This window comes from Urocitellus parryii, chromosome 12 (assembly GCF_045843805.1).
Source record: "Urocitellus parryii isolate mUroPar1 chromosome 12, mUroPar1.hap1, whole genome shotgun sequence".
Lineage (NCBI taxonomy): Eukaryota > Metazoa > Chordata > Mammalia > Rodentia > Sciuridae > Urocitellus > Urocitellus parryii.
In genome coordinates this window covers 19733463-19757905 of record NC_135542.1, presented here as the reverse complement: position 1 = coordinate 19757905, position 24443 = coordinate 19733463, and the positions used below count along the sequence as shown (strand labels likewise).

Genomic DNA, 24443 nt, shown 5'->3' with positions numbered 1-24443 from the left:
TTGCTGATAGAATGAAACATTCCTTCCTGTTGGTTTGGATGTGTCCTTTAGGAATCACTGCTACATTTAGTATACTCAAATCATCACAGTAGATCAGGTAACAAAAACATATGTATTTTAAAATAATAATATATTAATGGAAACAACAAATACAGGATAGAGTAACAACTGTGTTACTAAACAAGGTCAAGGACAATGGCAAACTATAGATTCAAACTTTGAAGAAAATAGTAATCAATGTAAATATTCCTGGGCTGCCTCAGCCCCGCCCAGGCACACAGCAGCAGAATGGTTTTGCAAGCATCCTCAGGAGGGCTGGAGCCTTCTTTCCAGGACGAGAGGGAGGTTGAGGCTGGATCCACCCATCATTCTTTTGGGAGAGGCTCCTTTTCCTCAGCACAAAGTTGGATTTTTTGTGAGGATTCTTGGCATAAAATACGTTGGCCTCTGCTGGAATCCTCAGCTCTGGGGAGAGAGGGGTGTACAAAAAGAAGGTGGCACTCAGGAGGTGCTCCCTAGGACACGCCAACATCTGAGAGCCTGTGCCAGAAAAGGCCAGAGCCACACACCTGAGAGCTCTCCAATTCAGCACCAATACCAACAAAGACAGCCTCCACAGTCCTCCCTGAGGAAGAACTAGGCAGAGCACTTCAACAGACCTAATGTCTGTTCCTACCAAAGGCTTTGGACTCCAGAATATCTCAGGTCCTCTTGCATCTGCCAAAGCACACCACTAGGGTTGGCATCTGAAATCTCCCACAAAAGGCTCCTGTGCCGAAGATTCAGTCCCCACATGAGCCATCTTCATAGGTGGGTTTGGAGGGAAGCATTGGATGGTGAGTGCTCTGATGTCAACATGAAATTCTCATTCAAGATGAATACACTACTGGGGGGTGGGAGGGACTGGAAGAAAGGTTGAGCATGGTTGGGGGAAGACCTAAACAGGGTTGTGCCCTGGGCAACAGTACCTTGTTCCTGTTGGCTCCACTGAATCCTCATTCTCCAAGTAGAGGTCCTCCCTCTCCATCTTTCTCTCTCTCCCTCTCTGCCAGCCTCGTTCTCTCTCTCCCAGTCTATGCCTTTGTGGCAAGGGCTGAGGAGCTCTCCCTCCACTGCCACACACTAGAGCTTTATGGACAGCCTCAGTGCACAACCAAAGAGAAAGCTATGAAACCCAGAGAAAAGGCCTAGGATTCCTCCTCTGAGTTATTTTCCTCAAGTATGGCCACAGTGAGGACAGGCTGACCAGCACGGATACCACGTTAGAGCCATGCTTCTGCGTTGGTGGAGCCCGCCTCCATGTGAACCAGGCTTCTGAGAATGGAGGCCACATTCCAAATACTGCCCTACTGAGAACAATGGTTCCAAAGACCAGCAAAGGGACTGCTTCCCTCCAACATGGTGTATGGCCCAGTGGTGCCATGACCCCGAGTGGGGGAATACAACAGCCGCTTCTCCTTCCTCTGAACATGTGTTTCCTGTCGCCCTCCTCTAACCTAGAGCCTGTTCTCCAACCCTTCTGGGTTGGATGTGGAGATCTCTGCTATGAATTTCTTAGGCTACCAAGGCCCCAGACAGACTTCCTCTTCCATAGACACTACTAACCTAACAGTAGGTTAAGATAGGAGACAAGTGATCCTAGAACTCATAGGGATGGTGGTCTTCAGGGTACATAGGCTGGGATAATGGCTGCTGTGGTGTTTGGCTCACAAAAACCAACCAACCAACCAACAAAAAAGCGCTGGCATTATTATCAGATGAGCTCTGTGGCTAAGTGCTCAGGAAGCCCTCATCTGACTTTAGTTAGGGATCACAACCTGGCTATTGTGATCACTCCTTGCCTAGTGGACTCAGGTGCGTAAGACCATGGAATTTATGCAAAAACAGATGATTCAGGCTGTCTCCCAGGCTGTGTTTTCTTCCCAATTTCATCCTGTTACTGCTTGCTAGAATCCTGGCAATGCTCTGCCCAGGCAGTGGTTTTTTTGGTCACACAGAAGGCTTTCAATAGTACTGCTTCAGTCCACAAAATGCCAGTTCCCTCTTTAGCCCATGCATTCCCATGTTCCTTTGAAACCACTCCTATCCCAGACCATGAAAACATACTGCTCCTGGAGAGAGGCTTTCCTCCTCACTCCTCAAAGATGTCAGCTTTGGATGCCTGTTCATGTCCAGGGGAGGGCACCTGGTGGGGAGCCGCAATATCCACTGGGGTATACTATTGGACCTCAAGACCTTCCACCAGCAGAAGTGCAGTTGGCTTTGTGCACGAACCCAACACACCTGTTGGAGTGTTCTTGGGGGTCAGAGACTACTCTTTGTTGCTAAGAGTTGACCTGAGTCCACATCCTGACCCTTGCTCTCTGCTATCTGATTGTCTCACTTACTCTGACGGCGAGAGATGATTTGGCCCAGCTCATAATCCTCTGGATTCTCCTCAGTAAGGAAGTGTAGGTCGAGGGCGCTGCGGATGACAACAGGAGCCCTATCCTGGCAGGTCACCTGGAGCAGCATGGGAGACAGGCCTTCAGGAAATGGGCCTTGAAGTGACTACTCAAGGACAGTGGGCAGGGGCATTCTGGAGGCACCTCCACTCTAAATACAAGTGCAACACCCATGACCCTACTACCTGAGGCTGACCTCCTGCTCATCGTGTGGGCTCTTCCCACAGGCTACTAGCCCAATCCTTGTACATAGGACCTCCTGGGCCTGCCATTGCTCTTTGTGGAGCTGCACTCCTCTCGGAGTGAAAGGACCCCACTACCTGCATACAGATGCAATCTCATCCCACAAGTTGGGAGGAATGGGACAATAGCCTCCAAGATCCCAGGTATGCCCGAGGATGCAGGCGGCATTGGGAATGGCCTAGGCACGAAACCTAGAGGCTTTGGTCTGGATTGCCAGGGCCAAAAACAGACCCAGGAACATGACCACACACAGGAGTGCTGAAAGATAGCCACGAGAGCTCCTGGCCTCCAGAGGCTCAGTGCTGGCTGGGATGTAGGAGGGCACCTCATCCGGCAAGGGTGGTCATTGGGTTACCTGGACATTTAGTGTGCTTGCTCCACATCCATATCGACTCTGCAGAGAGACTCTCTCAGCTCCTTGTTCAAGGAACATGGAGAACCTCACACTGCTGTCCTCCTCCATAGACGTCAGCATCCCATACAAGGGAACCTGCAACCTAGTTCCTGTCCTATTCTCATCTGTCACCCATACCTGTCCCTGCCCTTCTGGACTGCATGCTGCCACCTGACACACAGACTCCCTCAGACATGGCAGTGGACAAGCTGCTGCACTCGCTCATCTCAGCTCCAGCCCTTCACACTGACCTCTCCCTTCTTGATTCCCATCTATCCTCCTGATCATCCAGAAGCTCCAAATTCAAGAGGGCATGAGTAGTCCATGGTATTGGACCAGTGTCTGCTCCCCACCCAGGTGTAAGCACCACGGGACACCCCTGCTCCCAGGCTTACCAGAACACTCTTGGCCATCTCTGGACTTTGTGTTTCTAAGTGGACACGAATTAAGCAGGTGTCTCCCACCTGCTTGTGGGAAAGCGGCCTGGAGGACTTGCAGGTTGATTCTGAGAACTGTGGGGGATGGAACATCAGCAAACCCAGAAACACAAAGCCACCCCAGACTGTCAGTTGGCTCTATGGGCTTCCAGCAAATATGTCCAGGTGCTGAGGCTTCTTATTTCCTCAGGTCGGAGTGGAATGGCAGCACATGCACAGCTTGAATAAGGTAGGTGTTTACCTCCTTTCCCTTGACCTGGGGGCGTTTCCTCACGATGAAATATTGTACTCCCAGATTCATGGACAGACACACGAGTGAGTGGTCAGAGACCTTGATTTCTGCAGAGCGAAGTGGAGAGAATTGTTAGGTGGCACTCAAGGATTATACCACAAAACACCCACAACCCCTGAGAGTCTCCGCCAGGCCCATCACACTTTGGTATTTTGGGGCCAAGGCCCACTTTCTCTTGGCTGTCAGTTATCCTGAGCCCACTGTGGATCATGTCTCCCCACTGTCTGATTGTCCTACTTACTCTCATCCTCAGACATCATATACAGCAGCTCAAAGTTGTCCACATCCTCATGCTGCAACAAATTTTGGTCCAAGGCCCTGCGGATGAGGCTTGTCACCGTCTCCTGAAAGGTCACCTGGATCAGGGTGGGACAAATGTCATCAGAGAATGGCTTTTAGAAGAGCTACCCAGAAGACTGTGGTCAAACATTCAGGAGAAATCTCAGCTACATATACAAGGGCACAATCTTGTTATCCTGCTACCTGAGTGTGTCCTCCATATACCACCTGGGTTCTTGCAATGTGCTACTAGAACAATCCTGGTACAAATATCTGCCTGTACCTGCCATCTCCCCTCCCCCTGGGGAGCCACATTCCACTCATGTCAAAGGACCAAACTGCCTATGCACAGACACACTCTCATCTCACTGAGATGAGAGCAATGGGCCAGGGATCTGCGCACCAAGTGTGATCTGGGATGCAGGCTGCCTTTGTGGGTGGAAGAGGCAGATGCACTGAAAATTTGGGTCCTGACTGCCATGACACAAAACAGACTCAGATACAAGAGTGTGCACTTGAGTGCTTCATGATAGCTTTGAGAGGCCCTGGCCTCTGGAAGCTCGGTGCGGGTCTGGTTGTAATGATGTACTTGACTCAGCACTGGCAGTCACTGAACATGTCTCCTCTGCAGCTGGACACCTGCAGCATTAGCGTGTCTACTGCACATCCATAGAAATTCTGCCAAGAACCCCTTTAGCTCCGTATTTACATACATGCAAAGCCTAACATTCCGAAGCTTTGGCATGACCCCCCAGGTGATCCCGACCCCAAATTCCTACACCTAGTCATGCTAAGGAGGTTCTCTTCCCTGCCACCAGGAACACATCCCCTCCTACACATGTGACAAGTCACTGCCACCTCCTCTGCTCCAACTTCACTCATTGAGAATACCAAGTTCTAGGCACTGCAGCCTGCACCCTGGACATATCTCTGCCTTCATCTGTCCACAGCACTTCCGTCTGCACTTCTGGCCTGCAAAACCCACAATACACAGGCCCACTCACCACGGAAGCTGGGCATGCTGATGCTCTCCCTCCTCAGGTCAAGCCCTTAAGACGGACCTCTCTCTTCTTTATTTCCCACCATAGCCCTGGGGTTGGCTGTGTCTCCTGCCTTCCACTGTGTGGACACCCAGGAGGCAGCCCTGCTGTCGGGCTTACCGGGATGCGCTTTGTCTCCCTCAGGCTCTGTCCCTCTAGGAGGACGTGAACAACGCGGCTGTCTTCCACCTGCTCGCTGGAGTGAAGCAGTGAGGAGCTGCTACTGGTGACTTTTCTCATGCAGCACTCATTGCTTTGGGTGGCCTGGGGCAATGATCCTGCAGCCACTGCAGAGCTGCTGCTCACAGCTGCTGGGGTCCTGGATGCCACTGCCACAGAAGGTTCCAAGAACTGTGGGGGATGACAACATCAGCAAAGCCCAGCAACTGCACCCCACCCAGCCTGGCAGTTGGCTCTGTGGGCATTCTACAACATCCATCCAGAACCTGAGGTTCTTGTCCCCTTGGAGGATGTGGAGTGGCACCAGGAGTAAAGACTGAAGAAGGTGGCTGTTTACCTCCTTTGGTTTGACCTTCAACGACTTGCTGGCATCTGTTTCTCGAAGAAGAAAGTCGTAATGCACTCCTCCAATCAGGCCGTGATATACTTTCGCATCAGCAGGGACCCTCAGCTCTGGAAAGGCAGGGGCAGAGGCGTGGTAGGTGACACTCAAGGAATACACTACCCAACATCCCCCACAACTGAGAGCCTCTGCCAGCTCAGGTCTCACACACAGACCTGAGAGCCCCCGAATCCAGCTTCTGTTCCACCAAAGACTCCCCACTGATTAATCCCTGAGGACCCTCTATGCACAGGAGGTCCACTACAGGAACACCTTTCAAGGAAATAGCCCCTTGTACCCCAGTACCTCTTAGTTCACGTTGGACCCATCAAAGAGAAACAGCTAGACTTTGTATCTGGATTGGTCCCCAAAGACTCATGTGTTGAAGGTTTTCTCCCCACTGCAGCAATGATCACAGGTGGGTTTGGGGAAAAGCACTTGATGGTGGGTGCCTCCACCTTGACAGTGGACTCATCTACTCATACAGGGCTACACTAATTGGAGGGGTATGGTTTGGAGGTGTGTTGAGGTACTTAGGTACTCACCCCGGTCCGCCTGGCTCTCAGGCTCTGCCTGGCTTGATCTGCCATCTTCAACCTGGGCCAGCAGGTGGTGTGCTTGGTGCTCCAGGTTAAAGCCACCCAGGAGGAGCCACATGTACGGCAGCAGCTGCTGCAGACTCAGAGAGCCTGGAGGCTGATGGGAAGCCTCGGAGTAGAAGTTCACCCAGGTCCCCAGGAAGGAAGATGAGGCACTGTGGGGAGGCAGGTGTGGAGTCAGCAAAACCCTGGCCTTGCCTTCGCCACGGCCTCCAGAGCAAACCTCTGACCCTACCCTCCTGAACCGTCCCTGGTTCTGAACACACCAGTCCACCTCAGGCAAGACACAGTGGCTGTACAGGCAGGGTCAGGACAGGTCGCTACAGGCAAAGAACCTTCAACGAAGGAGCGCTAGATCCATGGTTTGACCAGCTCTCCCCTCCTCTGGGCAGGCCTGACACTCTTCTTCCTCTTGGCTACATGCTCTCCAACCTGGAATGCACCTTCTGGGAGTGTCTGTCCTCCTGCCCACTCTTCTCGGGGCTCAAGAGACACCTCCTCCCCTGGCGTGGGCTGCAATGCTACCTCATTCTCTGTGAGCTCTCACTGAGTTCCCCTGAGTAGCGGTGGACCTCTCTTTTCCCATGAGTGCAGACCACATCTCTGTGGCCCTGGGGGAGGACAGGGAGGTGTGGTGTGGGGGGATCCATTATCCCAGGGCCTTCCCCAGAGGACCCTGACTCCACCTACAACTCCCCGCCTTACCCCTCCTACTGTTGAAGCCCCACACCTTACACTGCAGGCAGAAAACTGAATTGGGCAGAGCAGTCTTTCCTCAGCCTTCCCAAGTCAAATCACCTTGCAGGTCCCTATTCTGGAAACAGGAGCCCACCCTCTTGACCCCAAGCCCATTCCATGTTGAAGTTGGTCCAAGGGTCCACCATAGTCACTGAAGAGGACAACGTGCAGTTATGCCTCATGGAGTCAGGGATGCAGTCACATGGAGGATATGTACTCATGGCACCTGCGGTTTAGGCTGACCCCATGAAAAGGGACACAATGGCAATCATTTGCACCCCATTTTTCACTGAATTATGAAACGTGACTGGAAACGTGTCTTCACACAGTGGGTGCTTTCTCCATGTTCACCAGTGAATGAGCCCAAACTGCTGATTCCCACATATCTCTGGGTGTGGGAGCTGCCATGTCCAAAGCCCCTGTCCAGCTATGTCCCAGCTAGGACGCTCTGTCCCACTATGGAAACTAACATGTCTTTATTAACCCAAAAGTGCTTTTCCCAAGGCCCGAGTTTTGAGACGCCTCTGGCACAGATCTACGTTCTTCACAAAGCCAACATCACACCAGAAAGACCACCTGGCCTCACTGAGTCCACCTGGGAATGAGCTCAGTGCACACCATTGAGCTGTGGTGCCCAGTGTGTGGGGACTGCTCCATGGACCTCTGTGGATCAGCTGGAGTCAGGATGGTTTCTCTGCCTGAGAGGGGAAGTTCACTGCCCTTGCAAGGCTGTGGCAGGCACCTCCAGGACTCGTACCATTCGGGGCTGACATTCCACTATGAGTGTGGTCCTCTTTCTCATTAGGTATCACAAACCTTTGGGTCCCTGAGAGGCACATGGCAGCCCCAAGACAGAGGCATGAGGGGGCTACACACTTGGGCTTGGTGGTCTGGTGCTTACCTTGGGAACAAGAGATCCAGCACCTGCTGGGTGGGGATGAAATCCCAGGAGATTAACCCCATGTTGCTGCTGAACTGTAGGTTCCTCCCACAAATGACAGGCAGGAGCTCATTCCTAAGCTGGTCCTGCCTGTAAGGTTCAAGGCTCTGAACCCTGAAGGGCTCCTCCGTGTTCTGATCATTTTCACCCTGGGTTGGGACCAAGAATGGTGGGTTCAAAATGGAAATGGTGACAAACAGAAAAATGACTTGTGCCAATACACTAGAGTCAAAGCACAATGGGACAGTTCCCATCAGTACACACACACACACACACACACACACACACACACAGAGTCAGAATAGGAGTCCTGGGCCATTCATCAGGGATCAGACTAGAGGGCCTGCTGGGCTCACCTGCCCTGTGCTACTCACTGTTACTCTTGAGCTCCTCTGCGACAATCGCCAGAGGCTCTGGCGTCTAAGATGAAGCCTCACCCAGTGTATCCACAAAAGGGCTAGTTGGCCCCCCTGAGATTCCTGGGAGCCTGAGGCTCGGCATTGTCTGCAACCACAGGAGAACATCCTTCTCCCTCCAGTGGCTCCAACCAAGTGAGCTCGGATGGCTTGGTCAGTGAAGTGGGTGCCTGGATACCAGGGTTCCATGTTCTGTTTGATCCATTGTCAAGGCAATGATGTCATTTCCTGTGCCCATACCTGAGCCTCTTTTCACATAAGACCACTTTCAAAAGCCCTATGGGCTGCTGATTTCTCCTCCATGCCTACCCATCTCAGGTGCGCAGGTGTTCACCAACAACTACCCAAACATCCCCACCAGCATCTGCCCTGCTTGGTGCCACTAGAGTTCCAGCTTGGAGCCTTCAAAAATGCATTCACAACCAGTCCTTCCCTCTCAGCAGCTTTTGGACCCTGGTCCCATCATTGTGCAACTCACGGTGTGCCCAGTCCTTTCTGGAAAGTAGGGTAGCATCTAATCTCTAGGGTTTATTGTGTCTATTGGCCCCTAACACCCTCTATTCTCTCTGAAACCAGAGATGGGACTCACAGGTGGCTAAAGCACAAATGTACAGATGGGACAATCACAAGAAGGGGAGAGACAAAGAATGCACCCTAACTCAATCAGGCCTGTGTCCCACACAGGGACATGGCCAATGTCCGTCCCATCGTGGCTGCAGTTCCCTCTCTACACCATGGCAAGTTGGAGGGGACTGAGATGCAGAGGCTGCTCCCCTCTGCCATACAACTTCCCAAGGCTTCTCCTAAGATTTCAAAAGGGCCAAGCGTGTCTAGTGTTGGGGTCTCACAGAGACTCCGAGGTACCACAGCATCCTGCTGCCCAGAACCGGTTCACCCCTCACCTCAAGGGGGCTCAGCCTCTGGATTCATGGGAATTGAAGTGGGTACAGGTGATGGGATATCACCTCCAAGACTGAGTTATGCCAAGTCCATGACCCCTGTCTGCATCCCTGTCTCCAGCACCACTCCCCCCTCTCTCTTTCCTCCTCAGAGCAAACAAATCCATTTAGCAAGTGTGTCCTGTGATAAAGACATGACGGTCACCCATCCTCTCATTACAAAAACACTGAGGCTCAGCCAACATGGATCCTACCAGGAACACAGGCATAAACTCAGAGTCCGATCCTCCCAGCCGAGCCTCGGTGGAGCCTGGACTCCCAGCCTCCTGAGTCAAGGAAACAGAGGTGCCTAGCCGAGCCACCTTGGATGCAGCCGCACACAAACTGAACTCATCAATGCCCCTTGCTCTCAGTTGTGAGTAAGAGGGGAGGGTGTTTCACAACCCTGGACATCCAGTGCAGTCTCCAGGCTTTGGGGTGTGCCCTGGCCTCTCTCTATCTGCCCAGGCCCTCCAACCCACACTGGCCTCTTACCCAACCTCCTCCTAGGGCCAAACTCAATCCTGCCTCTCAATTTCTGCTGCCTTCCCCAACACACTGCTCCCCAAAATGAGCAGGGCTGGCTCTCGGTTATCATGCTGGTGCCAGCAGCAATGCCACCCCACTGACATAATTCTGAGTCCCAACCTAGGCACTCCAGCTGTCTTTGCCACACCTGGCCTGTTTGGGCTCTGGCTCTTGCTCTTTTCTTTCATGTGCATGTGTTTTGAGGTTTTGAGTTTCTCCCACTGCAGAACTGCAGCTGTGGCAGGGTAGAGCTCATGAGGGTGACACTCTGAGCCACATCCAATCCCATCAGGACTGTTAACTGGGGTGATGCTGGAACACAGTGATGAGTGAACACATGGGAGGTGGTTGGACCCACCTTGCCTCTGAGTGGTTTCCTTTCAGGACAGGAATGTAGGGATGGGAGCCCCTGGCGCGGGATGCTTTGCACAAGGCGTGACCACGGGCTCTTTCCTGGCAAAAATGGCTCCACTCAGCATGGAGAGCACTGTCATTCCTGGTGGCTAACAACAGCCCTGGACCCCAGAAAGGAACCCACACTCAAGATTAACGTCTGAGTGTGCGTGTCCTTGAGGAAATGAGGTCTCCTGATCCCAGGTGCAAAGGGGTAAGTCCTCTAACTCCAGGGGCCATGAAGGGACATCTGAGTTTCCCTCGTCCTTCTTTCCCTCTCTGAACCCAGGGTGTCCTCACACTAACCACAGTTAGGACCCTGGCCTCATTCCCCAGTGAGGATCATTAGGCTCCATAAAGGACAGTCTCTAAGATGCTCAGTGGACCAACACCCTCTGCACAACCCATAACCCTATTCACCCAAGAGGCAAGAGGATTTCTATTCAGGAAAACCAGGAAAGGGAGAGCCTTTCTCAAGGACACAAGGACATTAGTGAGTGAGGGAGTGATTAATGGATGGAAAACTATTTCCAACACCAACTTCCAGGAGCATATATGGCCCTTTGGAGAATTCTGCAGTGTGTTGGTGATTAAGGAGGACGTGTGAATCCAGGGGTCACTAGGTCCTCTCAGCCATAAGGAGGGAAACTGCCATAAAGGAACTAGGACAAGGGTGCGAGGAATGCTCACTGGGGGGAGATCGGAAGGAAGGAAAGTGTACTCATTAGAAAAGTGTCGCCTGAAAATTCTTAAGCCAGCCAAAAGTCGTGCGAACTTGTGTGGGAAAAGAGTCTTTGCACAGTGATGAAGCTAAGAGCTCACATGATGGAACACAGCATCAACTGGGACCAAATCCAATATCTGATATTCTTGTAGGAAGAGGAGAGTCTGGACCCAGAGACCAGGGAGACTTGGGGATACCAGCTATGTGAGGTTGGAGCCAGGGCGGGATGCCCATATGGGAACCACAGATCGTGGGCAGCAATACGAGAGTGGGCAAGGGCTGGGAGAGTTGGGGGGACAGTCCCCTAGGAACCTGTGAGGTGTTTTGGCAGTGAGACCGCCCAACACCTTGTGTGTTGAGCCCCTGGAGCTTGAGGGAAGGCCCTTCCTCTGTTGTTGGCCACCCAGTTGACAGAGTTTGGTTGTAGCAGGCCTAGGACCCAGCCGAAGGTCTGAGCATGTTGGCCATGCAGGGTGGATCTGGACCGCAGACACACTCTGATGACTGTAGGGTTTCAGCCATGCATCAACACAAGCACCAAGACAGGCCAGGTGGGGAAAGGGCTAGGAACACACTCTGGGGGCTGGTGCCTATATTACTGGGAGCACTTCTGACCCCAATTCCCTGATCTGCTGCCAACACAAGCTACAGAGGAGGGTGGAGGGACACAGAGCATGGATCTTCCCCACTCAGTGGGCCCAGGCATGTACCATGTGCCATGCCCGGTGAGTCCTGAAGCGGCCCCCTCTTCCCATCCTGAGAGCTCTTCCCTTCCTCATGTGCTACTACCTTCCCACTGTCTCTGGAAATATCTACTTGCTGTGGTCCTCAGGCAGTTTATGATTTAAGTTAAAAAAAAAAAAAAACAGGTCTTGGTGCTCAAAAATATTTGATTTGCCCATCCTCATCCCCCAACCCCAATATTTTCATTATTTCCTCAACATATGAAATTTTACTAGCAAAAAGTTAATTTTGAATTATACAAAGTTGATTCAAATAACATTGGTATACATAATCAATCACTGTACTTTCAATGTTTGTTCTCCTTTCCTGTTAGAAACTGCTCGGAAAAAAGAGAACAGAGGGGGCTGGGGATGTGGCTCAAGTGGTAACGTGTTCGACTGGCATGCGCGAGTCAGTGGGTTCGATCCTCAGCACCATATAAAATAAAATAAAATAAAGATATGTCCACTGAAAACTGAAAAAAAAAAAAAAACCAAAGAGAACAGAGGACAGACTCATGGAAGTACTTGAACTGATAAGAAGCTCCCACTCAAGCTCAGCATTCAGTCCTGGACAGGGTAAGACCAGGCCACTTTGACATATGTTCCAAAGAGTCTACCAGACAGAATCCTCTGACTGATCCCTGACTGAGCCATAGGAACTGGCTAGAAAAGCCTTCACATCCTCAATACATTCTTCACTTCAGAATACTGGACAAGCATTGATATCCATCTCTCGTTACCTTGCTCCCCAGCCAACCATTCTTCAACAAATTCAAAGGAGCAACTCATGCAAGCACACAGAAAGGGATGTTCACTACACACATCCATGTGCGAAAAAGACAACTGGTATTTCTTGTTTGGGCTATTTCAAATGAAATCCCTTCTGCATGACCTCCACAAACCAAAGGAAAATATTTGTGAAATTCCCACGTAGAAGACAAGATACACTTGCCAAGGAGGCAGTGCCAAGAATTTTGACACTCCAAATGTAGAGTGTGTGTTTAGGAGGCAGTCACAGTTTCCATGAGAGAGTCCCATGAAATCAATTAGGAAGATCCATGCTCTAGCCCTACCATGCAAGTGATGTGACTTGAAAGAGTCACTTAGTCTTAGTAACCATCATCACTAACAACTAAGTCAATGAATAAAGGTCCTCAGGTGTCAAGCTACAAAATGTGGGATGAGCATGGATGAGGATGGGTGGGAGAAGTCTCCAACTCTAACACAATTAGGGAAGGCTGTGCCTGTCCTCAAGTGGCTGGGGGGGCTTGGGATCCTGCCACAGAGGGGGATTCCAAACCTCACATCCCCTGACCCAGGCCAGAAGACCAGGTAGATTCCAAGGACCCTGGGGTGGCCCAATGGCAATAAAGGTCAAAAGGAACTAGGGATCTGCCTGGTCCCTCAATCCCCTACTCTGAGCAGGGCTGCATGACGAGGCCAGAGGCCATCCACAGCAATCTGCCTTTACAGGAAAACAGGGACTGCAGGCTGCCTCTGGCTCACTGAATCAGGGTGGTGTTTTCATAAAGCAAGACCACTTCCTCACATTTGACCAGCAGCTCATGTGTTGACAGCACAATGACTGACTTGACTCAGGCCCTGATGAATGAAATAGAAAATTCATAGCAAACCCATCTTTAGCTCTTCCACATCATCAGGGACTCTGATTCAATTCCGTCCAGAAAGGTGTCTGAAATGATTTCTAAACATGCTGGGGACTCACCTCTGTGTGGAACTTTTCAGGAAAAAGGGGATCAAGTCTCATGAAGCAACTCTTCTCTCTTCTAGCCCATGGGCAATGCAAGGAACCTGCATGATACCAGAGGCTCACTTCTCTCTTCTCATGTCTTCTGGAAAGGATTCGTTAATGCTTCCTGCAAGGTGAAGCAGAAGCCTGCATTCCCAGCTGCACAGAAGTGTTTGAGGGCAGTGTCTCCCTTAAAACCCAAAAATAAAAAAACAGGTCATTCAACAGGCACATGGATTAGAGTACATGTTCAATGATCCCTCCTCCCTGGAGCCTTCCACATGCCCATCTTCCACATTCACAGAGCAATGCTTGGCCATTCTCAAGACCAGGAGACCATGATGCTCATCACCAGGAAGTCAATAAGGAACATGAAGAGAGCAGCATGGATTGCAGAAGGTGGCACATCAAGGATCTTCAGCTCTGCTGCTAGAACACAAGAGCTTAACTTCAGTATTGACTTTTTGCCAACTACCAAGTACGATAGCAGTGTCAAGCCCAATATGCAGATATGCAAGTAGTAGGTGACACCCCGCATCCATTCACAAAAGTGGGCAACATCTGCATCAGAACAAGGAAGTATCTTACCCTTACTCATAAAAATCATCAGAAACAAAATAAAATGGATGCAAGACTTCTCATTTCACTATTAGGTAGCTGTTGGAATTCCCTATTAAATAATACCTCCTCCAAAATAAAAAGTATCTCAGACATGTGTCAACTATTCAATGGATGACATTTTAAAAACTATGGACTTTACTTAATATTTATGTATGCTATATCCCTGCCTAAGGCTCTATGAGAAAGGAGCACATAGAATTGGATCTTTGAAAATCTCACATTTGCTGATAAATATTACTGCTGATCTCAGGCATGGCGAAGTGAAAAGTGGGACTTTGGATATTCAAAGAATGCTATGTTGTGGGATTGGTGTCCCTGATTCATACATAGCATATGGTTTCTATGAAATCCAGTGAGGGAGCAGGAGTAACGAAGCTGATTCCACAGATGACCTCAGGGAATACTGACAGATAGGCCAAATGAAAAATATGTTCCAGCTAACCATTGGTATTTGGGCTTCTGATCCCAGTCCTGTTTTTTAAAAAGGTGCAGACAGGCAGTGTTCATTAAAAACTGTCTACCATGTAAAAGTGGGTAATTTAAATGGCATCTAGTTACACATCTGATAGAATGGTCTGGCAACATATGAATTTCATTCTAACAACAACAACAACAACAAAACATAGAAAATGAGACATAAAGATAAAACCTTGTCTTCACCAGGATGCCTAAAAATAGGTTTTATTTGGCTCATGCAAATAAATATCTTTCAATAGAATTTCTGATTTCTGAATGAATCCATTCAACTTCATACTGCACAGATCACAAGGTTTTCTTTACAGAATATTCTCTTCTTCTTCTTAAAGCCTCACATAGAAAATGTCTCACAGGACATAGGAGGGGAATGACCCAAAGGATGAGAGAACGGCTGGAACCGTTCTCAAATGTGCCCATGTAGCCTAAAGTTTGAAGGCATCTAATTGTACTCTAAAACAATTATGAACCTATTTGATCCATTATTAATAAATATCACCACTTTACCACTTGAACCAAATCACAGAAAATTGGAAACAGATGATCATTTGCTTTGATACCTTTACTTCTGTTTCATTACTCAGAGTCGATCAACTCTATACTTCAAGTGACACAGATTTGTTACAGAATGCCTAAGATCCTAAGGATCTATTTTAGCTCAGCCCATGGTATTGCTTCATTATTTTATTATTTTGTAAGTAATAAAATATAACTTCATGTTGGATGATCTATTCAAGCCATGAATATATCATCCAACATTGTTCTTCCCAAAATATTAGCCCAATTTCTGCGGGTGCTCACTTACTGTTTAGGAATTTTACTAATTGTTTGAAGGTTCTAGAGGACCTGTTAGACTCCTAATGGACAAACCATACAACATACTCCAGAGAACGGACGAGTGCCATAAGAAGAAAATAAGGTCAGCCTACAGCAATGGGCAGCTGCCTGCCCTCGGCTGGGAGGAGCCCTGGCCATGGCACCAGGGCTGCTGGGCAGCAGAAGCCTCCACAGCCCTGCAGGGAGCCTGGAGCACAGCTCTGCCTAACCATGCTCAGCCCTGGACAGATGCACATGAGTTCCCATCACAGGCTCGAGTGTGACAGTCCCAGGTGCATGCCTGTCATGCCAGCCACCAGGGAGGCTGAGGCAAGAGGAACGTTTGAGGTCAGCCTTGGCAACTTAGACCCCGAGGCAAAGGGGAAATACTTTTACAGGGGTCTCTGAGGGTGTAGCTCAGGTAGGTCACTTGCCTCACAGGCTCAAGGCCCTGGGTTCAATCCCCAGAACCCACGTACACACAAAAAGTGAACTTGGAATAGTGTTTAAAATGATGGATCAGGTACACACAAGGACTTCAATATGACCTCTCAGAGGAGCTCAATTTGAGATCAGACTGAACAAAAGACCACCTGGACCATTGACTCAGTGTCTGAAACCCTCTGTGAGCATGGGAAGCACTGCTGGCAAGACACCAGAGGGCCAAAGCACTTGTGCCCCCTGCAGGGGTGTCTCTTGTCTACCGCCAAAGACTGTTCCCCTCCTGGGGCAGCTGAGAGCAAGCTGGGCCTTGGAGCAAGGACTAGTGCTTTAGATATAGACTATGCAAGCAAGGGGCAATGTCTTTAATAAAACTAAAATTTAAAAGTCACATTGAAAAAATTTTTAAAAGAAGAAAATAAGGTCAAGTAGAGGAAGCCCATTTTCACAGGAAAAAATCCCCCAGTGAAAAGCATCAGAATAGATACCAAGAAAAATACCAACAAAAACAGTGTGCTCCCACTATGTATCTACTCAACATGCAAAAGTTAGAAAGCTAGATAATACAATCCTGGCCACAGGTAGAGCTATGCAGAGGAGCCACCTGGCAGTGCTTAGTCAAAGAAGTAAACATGCACACTTTGACCTAGAAATTCCACCTGTGTGTAAACCAGGCGGTGCTTAAGCAGTTTCACAAGGGGACATGCACAGGGAAATTTATCCTCAGGTTCTTATAGAGTTGTCTGTGCTTACAGGGAGTTGATGGTTGTCAAGATGCCCACAGCTGCGAAAGTCAAAAGCTAAAAAAATAATAGATGCCAACCTGGATATATTAATAATCCCGTATCTATGATCACCTTCATAAGGTAGCTTCCCAACTTCTGTGTGGAAGTGTGTTTCTCCTTGGCCCTTACACTGTTGTGGAGACCACTAGGAGTTCAGCTTTGTGCAGGATCATCTGACCTGGACTTTTTGCAAGACCTGTACAGCCCTCACACATGCTCAGATGCTACAGGACTTTTCAGACCAGTCCAGACAACAGTAGGCATCCATTCATTGTCTGCACTCTACAGATTCCTAGATGCACGACATTCATTACCATCAAATGCAGAATTTTCATCAAAAACTAATATATATATCATTCCAATCTGAATCAAGAAAATCGGAAATATCCCCAAATCCAAAGAGTGGATCCCCATTGTGATGCTACAAGTTGAAAATTCCACAGCTGACCTCATGGGATGGTTCACAGTCAAAAGACAGCTGCATGAAAAATATTACATGACCTTCCTGCTATGTGAAAAGTGGCATGTGAAGTACACATGCATGTCTTCCTCAGACATGGGTTCATTTGCAAGACACCTTGTGCAATTGAAAATACTCCAAAAGGGGAGAAATCAGAACCATGTCTCCAAAGTATTTCAGCAGAGACCAACTCCATCTGTCTATCTATCTCTCAGTGAGTGTGTGTGCTCTTGTGTGTGTTTGTGTGTCTTTGTTTGTGTTTGTACCATCATAGCCGATACTTCATTGCCCCCATTGGAAAACTGACTCAGATAATGCCATCTGCCAAACTCCTAAAAACCAAAGTTCTTGCTGATAGAATGAAACATTCCTTCCTGTTGGTTTGGATGTGTCCTTTAGGAATCACTGCTACATTTAGTATACTCAAATCATCACAGTAGATCAGGTAACAAAAACATATGTATTTTAAAATAATAATATATTAATGGAAACAACAAATACAGGATAGAGTAACAACTGTGTTACTAAACAAGGTCAAGGACAATGGCAAACTATAGATTCAAACTTTGAAGAAAATAGTAATCAATGTAAATATTCCTGGGCTGCCTCAGCCCCGCCCAGGCACACAGCAGCAGAATGGTTTTGCAAGCATCCTCAGGAGGGCTGGAGCCTTCTTTCCAGGACGAGAGGGAGGTTGAGGCTGGATCCACCCATCATTCTTTTGGGAGAGGCTCCTTTTCCTCAGCACAAAGTTGGATTTTTTGTGAGGATTCTTGGCATAAAATACGTTGGCCTCTGCTGGAATCCTCAGCTCTGGGGAGAGAGGGGTGTACAAAAAGAAGGTGGCACTCAGGAGGTGCTCCCTAGGACACGCCAACATCTGAGAGCCTGTGCCAGAAAAGGCCAGAGCCACACACCTGAGAGCTCTCCAATTCAGCACCAATACCAACAAAGACAGCCTCCACAGTCCTCCCTGAGGAAGAACTAGGCAGAGCACTTCAACAGACCTAATGTCTGTTCCTACCAAAGGCTTTGGACTCCAGAATATCTCAGGTCCTCTTGCATCTGCCAAAGCACACCACTAGGGTTTGCATCTGAAATCTCCCACAAAAGGCTCCTGTGCCGAAGATTCAGTCCCCACATGAGCCATCTTCATAGGTGGGTTTGGAGGGAAGCATTGGATGGTGAGTGCTCTGATGTCAACATGAAATTCTCATTCAAGATGAATACACTACTGGGGGGTGGGAGTGACTGGAAGAAAGGTTGAGCATGGTTGGAGGAAGACCTAAACAGGGTTGTGCCCTGGGCAACAGTATCTTGTTCCTGTTGGATCCACTGAATCCTCATTCTCCAAGTAGAGGTCCTCCCTCTCCATCTTTCTCTCTCTCCCTCTCTGCCAGCCTCGTTCTCTCTCTCCCAGTCTATGCCTTTGTGGCAAGGGCTGAGGAGCTCTCCACTGCCACACACTAGAGCTTTATGGACAGCCTCAGTGCACAACCAAAGAGAAAGCTATGAAACCCAGAGAAAAGGCCTAGGATTCCTCCTCTGAGTTATTTTCCTCAAGTATGGCCACAGTGAGGACAGGCTGACCAGCACGGATACCACGTTAGAGCCATGCTTCTGCGTTGGTGGAGCCCGCCTCCATGTGAACCAGGCTTCTGAGAATGGAGGCCACATTCCAAATACTGCCCTACTGAGAACAATGGTTCCAAAGACCAGCAAAGGGACTGCTTCCCTCCAACATGGTGTATGGCCCAGTGGTGCCATGACCCCGAGTGGGGGAATACAACAGCCGCTTCTCCTTCCTCTGAACATGTGTTTCCTGTCGCCCTCCTCTAACCTAGAGCCTGTTCTCCATCCCTTCTGGGTTGGATGTGGAGATCTCTGCTATGAATTTCTTAGGCTACCAAGGCCCCAGACAGACTTCCTCTTCCATAGACTCTACTAACCTAACAGTAGGTTAAGATAGGAGACAAGTGATCCTAGAACTCATAGGGATGGTGGTCTTCAGGGTACATAGGCTGGGATAATGGCTGCTGTGGTGTTTGGCTCACAAAAACCAACCAACCAACCAACCAATAAAAAAGCGCTGGCATTATTATCAGATGAGCTCTGTGGCTAAGTGCTCAGGAAGCCCTCATCTCACTTTAGTTAGGGATCACAACCTGGCTATTGTGATCACTCCTTGCCTAGTGGACTCAGGTGCGTAAGACCATGGAATTTATGCAAAAACAGATGATTCAGGCTGTCTCCCAGGCTGTGTTTTCTTCCCAATTTCATCCTGTTACTGCTTGCTAGAATCCTGGCAATGCTCTGCCCAGGCAGTGGTTTTTTGGTCACACAGAAGGCTTTCAATAGTACTGCTTCAGTCCACAAAATGCCAGTTCCCTCTTTAGCCCATGCATTCCCATGTTCCTTTGAAACCACTCCTATCCCAGACCATGAAAACATACTGCTCCTGGAGAGAGGCTTTCCTCCTCACTCCTCAAAGATGTCAGCTTTGGATGCCTGTTCATGTCCAGGGGAGGGCACCTGGTGGGGAGCCGCAATATCCACTGGGGTATACTATTGGACCTCAAGACCTTCCACTAGCAGAAGTGCAGTTGGCTTTGTGCACGAACCCAACACACCTGTTGGAGTGTTCTTGGGGGTCAGAGACTACTCTTTGTTGCTAAGAGTTGACCTGAGTCCACATCCTGACCCTTGCTCTCTGCTATCTGATTGTCTCACTTACTCTGACGGCGAGAGATGATTTGGCCCAGCTCATAATCCTCTGGATTCTCCTCAGTAAGGAAGTGTAGGTCGAGGGCGCTGCGGATGACAACAGGAGCCCTATCCTGGCAGGTCACCTGGAGCAGCATGGGAGACAGGCCTTCAGGAAATGGGCCTTGAAGTGACTACTCAAGGACAGTGGGCAGGGGCATTCTGGAGGCACCTCCACTCTAAATACAAGGGCAACATCCATGACCCTACTACCTGAGGCTGACCTCCTGCTCATCGTGTGGGCTCTTCCCACAGGCTACTAGCCCAATCCTTGTACATAGGACTTCCTGGGCCTGCCATTGCTCTTTGTGGAGCTGCACTCCTCTAGAAGTTAAAGGACCCCACTACCTGCATACAGATGCAATCTCATCCCACAAGTTGGGAGGAATGGGACAATAGCCTCCAAGATCCCAGGTCTGCCCGAGGATGCAGGCGGCATTGGGAATGGCCTAGGCACAAAACCTAGAGGCTTTGGTCTGGATTGCCAGGGCCCAATCAGACCCAGAAACATGACCACGCACAGGAGTGCTGAAAGATAGCCACGAGAGCTCCTGGCCTCCAGAGGCTCAGTGCTGGCTGGGGTGTAGGAGGGCACCTCATCCGGCAAGGGTGGTCATTGGGTTACCTGGACATTTAGTGTGCTTGCTCCACATCCATATCGACTCTGCAGAGAGACTCTCTCAGCTCCTTGTTCAAGGAACATGGAGAACCTCACACTGCTGTCCTCCTCCATAGACGTCAGCATCCCATACAAGGGAACCTGCAACCTAGTTCCTGTCCTATTCTCATCTGTCACCCATACCTGTCCCTGCCCTTCTGGACTGCATGCTGCCACCTGACACACAGACTCCCTCAGACATGGCAGTGGACAAGCTGCTGCACTCGCTCATCTCAGCTCCAGCCCTTCACACTGACCTCTCCCTTCTTGATTCCCATCTATCCTCCTGATCATCCAGAAGCTCCAAATTCAAGAGGGCATGAGTAGTCCATGGTATTGGACCAGTGTCTGCTCCCCACCCAGGTGTAAGCACCACGGGACACCCCTGCTCCCAGGCTTACCAGAACACTCTTGGCCATCTCTGGACTTTGTGTTTCTAAGTGGACACGAATTAAGCAGGTGTCTCCCACCTGCTTGTGGGAAAGCGGCCTGGAGGACTTGCAGGTTGATTCTGAGAACTGTGGGGGATGGAACATCAGCAAACCCAGAAACACAAAGCCACCCCAGACTGTCAGTTGGCTCTATGGGCTTCCAGCAAATATGTCCAGGTGCTGAGGCTTCTTATTTCCTCAGGTCGGAGTGGAATGGCAGCACATGCACAGCTTGAATAAGGTAGGTGTTTACCTCCTTTCCCTTGACCTGGGGGCGTTTCCTCACGATGAAATATTGTACTCCCAGATTCATGGACAGACACACGAGTGAGTGGTCAGAGACCTTGATTTCTGCAGAGCGAAGTGGAGAGAATTGTTAGGTGGCACTCAAGGATTATACCACAAAACACCCACAACCCCTGAGAGTCTCCGCCAGGCCCATCACACTTTGGTATTTTGGGGCCAAGGCCCACTTTCTCTTGGCTGTCAGTTATCCTGAGCCCACTGTGGATCATGTCTCCCCACTGTCTGATTGTCCTACTTACTCTCATCCTCAGACATCATATACAGCAGCTCAAAGTTGTCCACATCCTCATGCTGCAACAAATTTTGGTCCAAGGCCCTGCGGATGAGGCTTGTCACCGTCTCCTGAAAGGTCACCTGGATCAGGGTGGGACAAATGTCATCAGAGAATGGCTTTTAGAAGAGCTACCCAGAAGACTGTGGTCAAACATTCAGGAGAAATCTCAGCTACATATACAAGGGCACAATCTTGTTATCCTGCTACCTGAGTGTGTCCTCCATATACCACCTGGGTTCTTGCAATGTGCTACTAGAACAATCCTGGTACAAATATCTGCCTGTACCTGCCATCTCCCCTCCCCCTGGGGAGCCACATTCCACTCATGTCAAAGGACCAAACTGCCTATGCACAGACACACTCTCATCTCACTGAGATGAGAGCAATGGGCCAGGGATCTGCGCACCAAGTGTGATCTGGGATGCAGGCTGCCTTTGTGGGTGGAAGAGGCAGATGCACTGAAAATTTGGGTCCTGACTGCCATGACACAAAACAGACTCAGATACAAGAGTGTGCACTTGAGTGCTTCATGATAGCTTTGAGAGGCCCTGGCCTCTGGAAGCTCGGTGCGGGTCTGGTTGTAATGATGTACTTGACTCAGCACTGGCAGTCACTGAACATGTCTCCTCTGCAGCTGGACACCTGCAGCATTAGCATGTCTACTGCACATCCATAGAAATTCTGCGAAGAACCCCTTTAGCCCCGTATTTACATACATGCAAAGCCTAACATTCCGAAGCTTTGGCATGACCCCCCAGGTGATCCCGACCCCAAATTCCTACACCTAGTCATGCTAAGGAGGTTCTCTTCCCTGCCACCAGGAACACATCCCCTCCTACACATGTGACAAGTCACTGCCACCTCCTCTGCTCCAACTTCACTCATTGAGAATACCAAGTTCTAGGCACTGCAGCCTGCACCCTGGACATATCTCTGCCTTCATCTGTCCACAGCACTTCCGTCTGCACTTCTGGCCTGCAAAACCCACAATACACAGGCCCACTCACCACGGAAGCTGGGCATGCTGATGCTCTCCCTCCTCAGGTCAAGCCCTTAAGACGGACCTCTCTCTTCTTTATTTCCCACCATAGCCCTGGGGTTGGCTGTGTCTCCTGTCTTCCACTGTGTGGACACCCAGGAGGCAGCCCTGCTGTCGGGCTTACCGGGATGCGCTTTGTCTCCCTCAGGCTCTGTCCCTCTAGGAGGACGTGAACAACGCGGCTGTCTTCCACCTGCTCGCTGGAGTGAAGCAGTGAGGAGCTGCTACTGGTGACTTTTCTCATGCAGCACTCATTGCTTTGGGTGGCCTGGGGCAATGATCCTGCAGCCACTGCAGAGCTGCTGCTCACAGCTGCTGGGGTCCTGGATGCCACTGCCACAGAAGGTTCCAAGAACTGTGGGGGATGACAACATCAGCAAAGCCCAGCAACTGCACCCCACCCAGCCTGGCAGTTGGCTCTGTGGGCATTCTACAACATCCATCCAGAACCTGAGGTTCTTGTCCCCTTGGAGGATGTGGAGTGGCACCAGGAGTAAAGACTGAAGAAGGTGGCTGTTTACCTCCTTTGGTTTGACCTTCAACGACTTGCTGGCATCTGTTTCTCGAAGAAGAAAGTCGTAATGCACTCCTCCAATCAGGCCGTGATATACTTTCGCATCAGCAGGGACCCTCAGCTCTGGAAAGGCAGGGGCAGAGGCGTGGTAGGTGACACTCAAGGAATACACTACCCAACATCCCCCACAACTGAGAGCCTCTGCCAGCTCAGGTCTCACACACAGACCTGAGAGCCCCCGAATCCAGCTTCTGTTCCACCAAAGACTCCCCACTGATTAATCCCTGAGGACCCTCTATGCACAGGAGGTCCACTACAGGAACACCTTTCAAGGAAATAGCCCCTTGTACCCCAGTACCTCTTAGTTCACGTTGGACCCATCAAAGAGAAACAGCTAGACTTTGTATCTGGATTGGTCCCCAAAGACTCATGTGTTGAAGGTTTTCTCCCCACTGCAGCAATGATCACAGGTGGGTTTGGGGAAAAGCACTTGATGGTGGGTGCCTCCACCTTGACAGTGGACTCATCTACTCATACAGGGCTACACTAATTGGAGGGGTATGGTTTGGAGGTGTGTTGAGGTACTTAGGTACTCACCCCGGTCCGCCTGGCTCTCAGGCTCTGCCTGGCTTGATCTGCCATCTTCAACCTGGGCCAGCAGGTGGTGTGCTTGGTGCTCCAGGTTAAAGCCACTCAGGAGGAGCCACATGTACGGCAGCAGCTGCTGCAGACTCAGAGAGCCTGGAGGCTGATGGGAAGCCTCGGAGTAGAAGTTCACCCAGGTCCCCAGGAAGGAAGATGAGGCACTGTGGGGAGGCAGGTGTGGAGTCAGCAAAACCCTGGCCTTGCCTTCGCCACGGCCTCCAGAGCAAACCTCTGACCCTACCCTCCTGAACCGTCCCTGGTTCTGAACACACCAGTCCACCTCAGGCAAGACACAGTGGCTGTACAGGCAGGGTCAGGACAGGTCGCTACAGGCAAAGAACCTTCAACGAAGGAGCGCTAGATCCATGGTTTGACCAGCTCTCCCCTCCTCTGGGCAGGCCTGACACTCTTCTTCCTCTTGGCTACATGCTCTCCAACCTGGAATGCACCTTCTGGGAGTGTCTGTCCTCCTGCCCACTCTTCTCGGGGCTCAAGAGACACCTCCTCCCCTGGCGTGGGCTGCAATGCTACCTCATTCTCTGTGAGCTCTCACTGAGTTCCCCTGAGTAGCGGTGGACCTCTCTTTTCCCATGAGTGCAGACCACATCTCTGTGGCCCTGGGGGAGGACAGGGAGGTGTGGTGTGGGGGGATCCATTATCCCAGGGCCTTCCCCAGAGGACCCTGACTCCACCTACAACTCCCCGCCTTACCCCTCCTACTGTTGAAGCCCCACACCTTACACTGCAGGCAGAAAACTGAATTGGGCAGAGCAG

General features: G+C 50.1%; 1 protein-coding gene across 1 annotated transcript in view; it reads right to left on the bottom strand.

The window, feature by feature from the left end:
- LOC144249866 (uncharacterized) overlaps positions 1 to 24443 on the bottom strand; it is a 155046-nt gene that overhangs the window by 83263 nt on the left and 47340 nt on the right. The window contains 6 exon segments of the mRNA XM_077792064.1: positions 3760 to 3857; positions 4052 to 4166; positions 5250 to 5480; positions 21145 to 21242; positions 21437 to 21551; positions 22635 to 22865. Of these exon segments, the coding sequence (XP_077648190.1) occupies positions 3760 to 3857; positions 4052 to 4166; positions 5250 to 5480; positions 21145 to 21242; positions 21437 to 21551; positions 22635 to 22865 (888 nt within the window).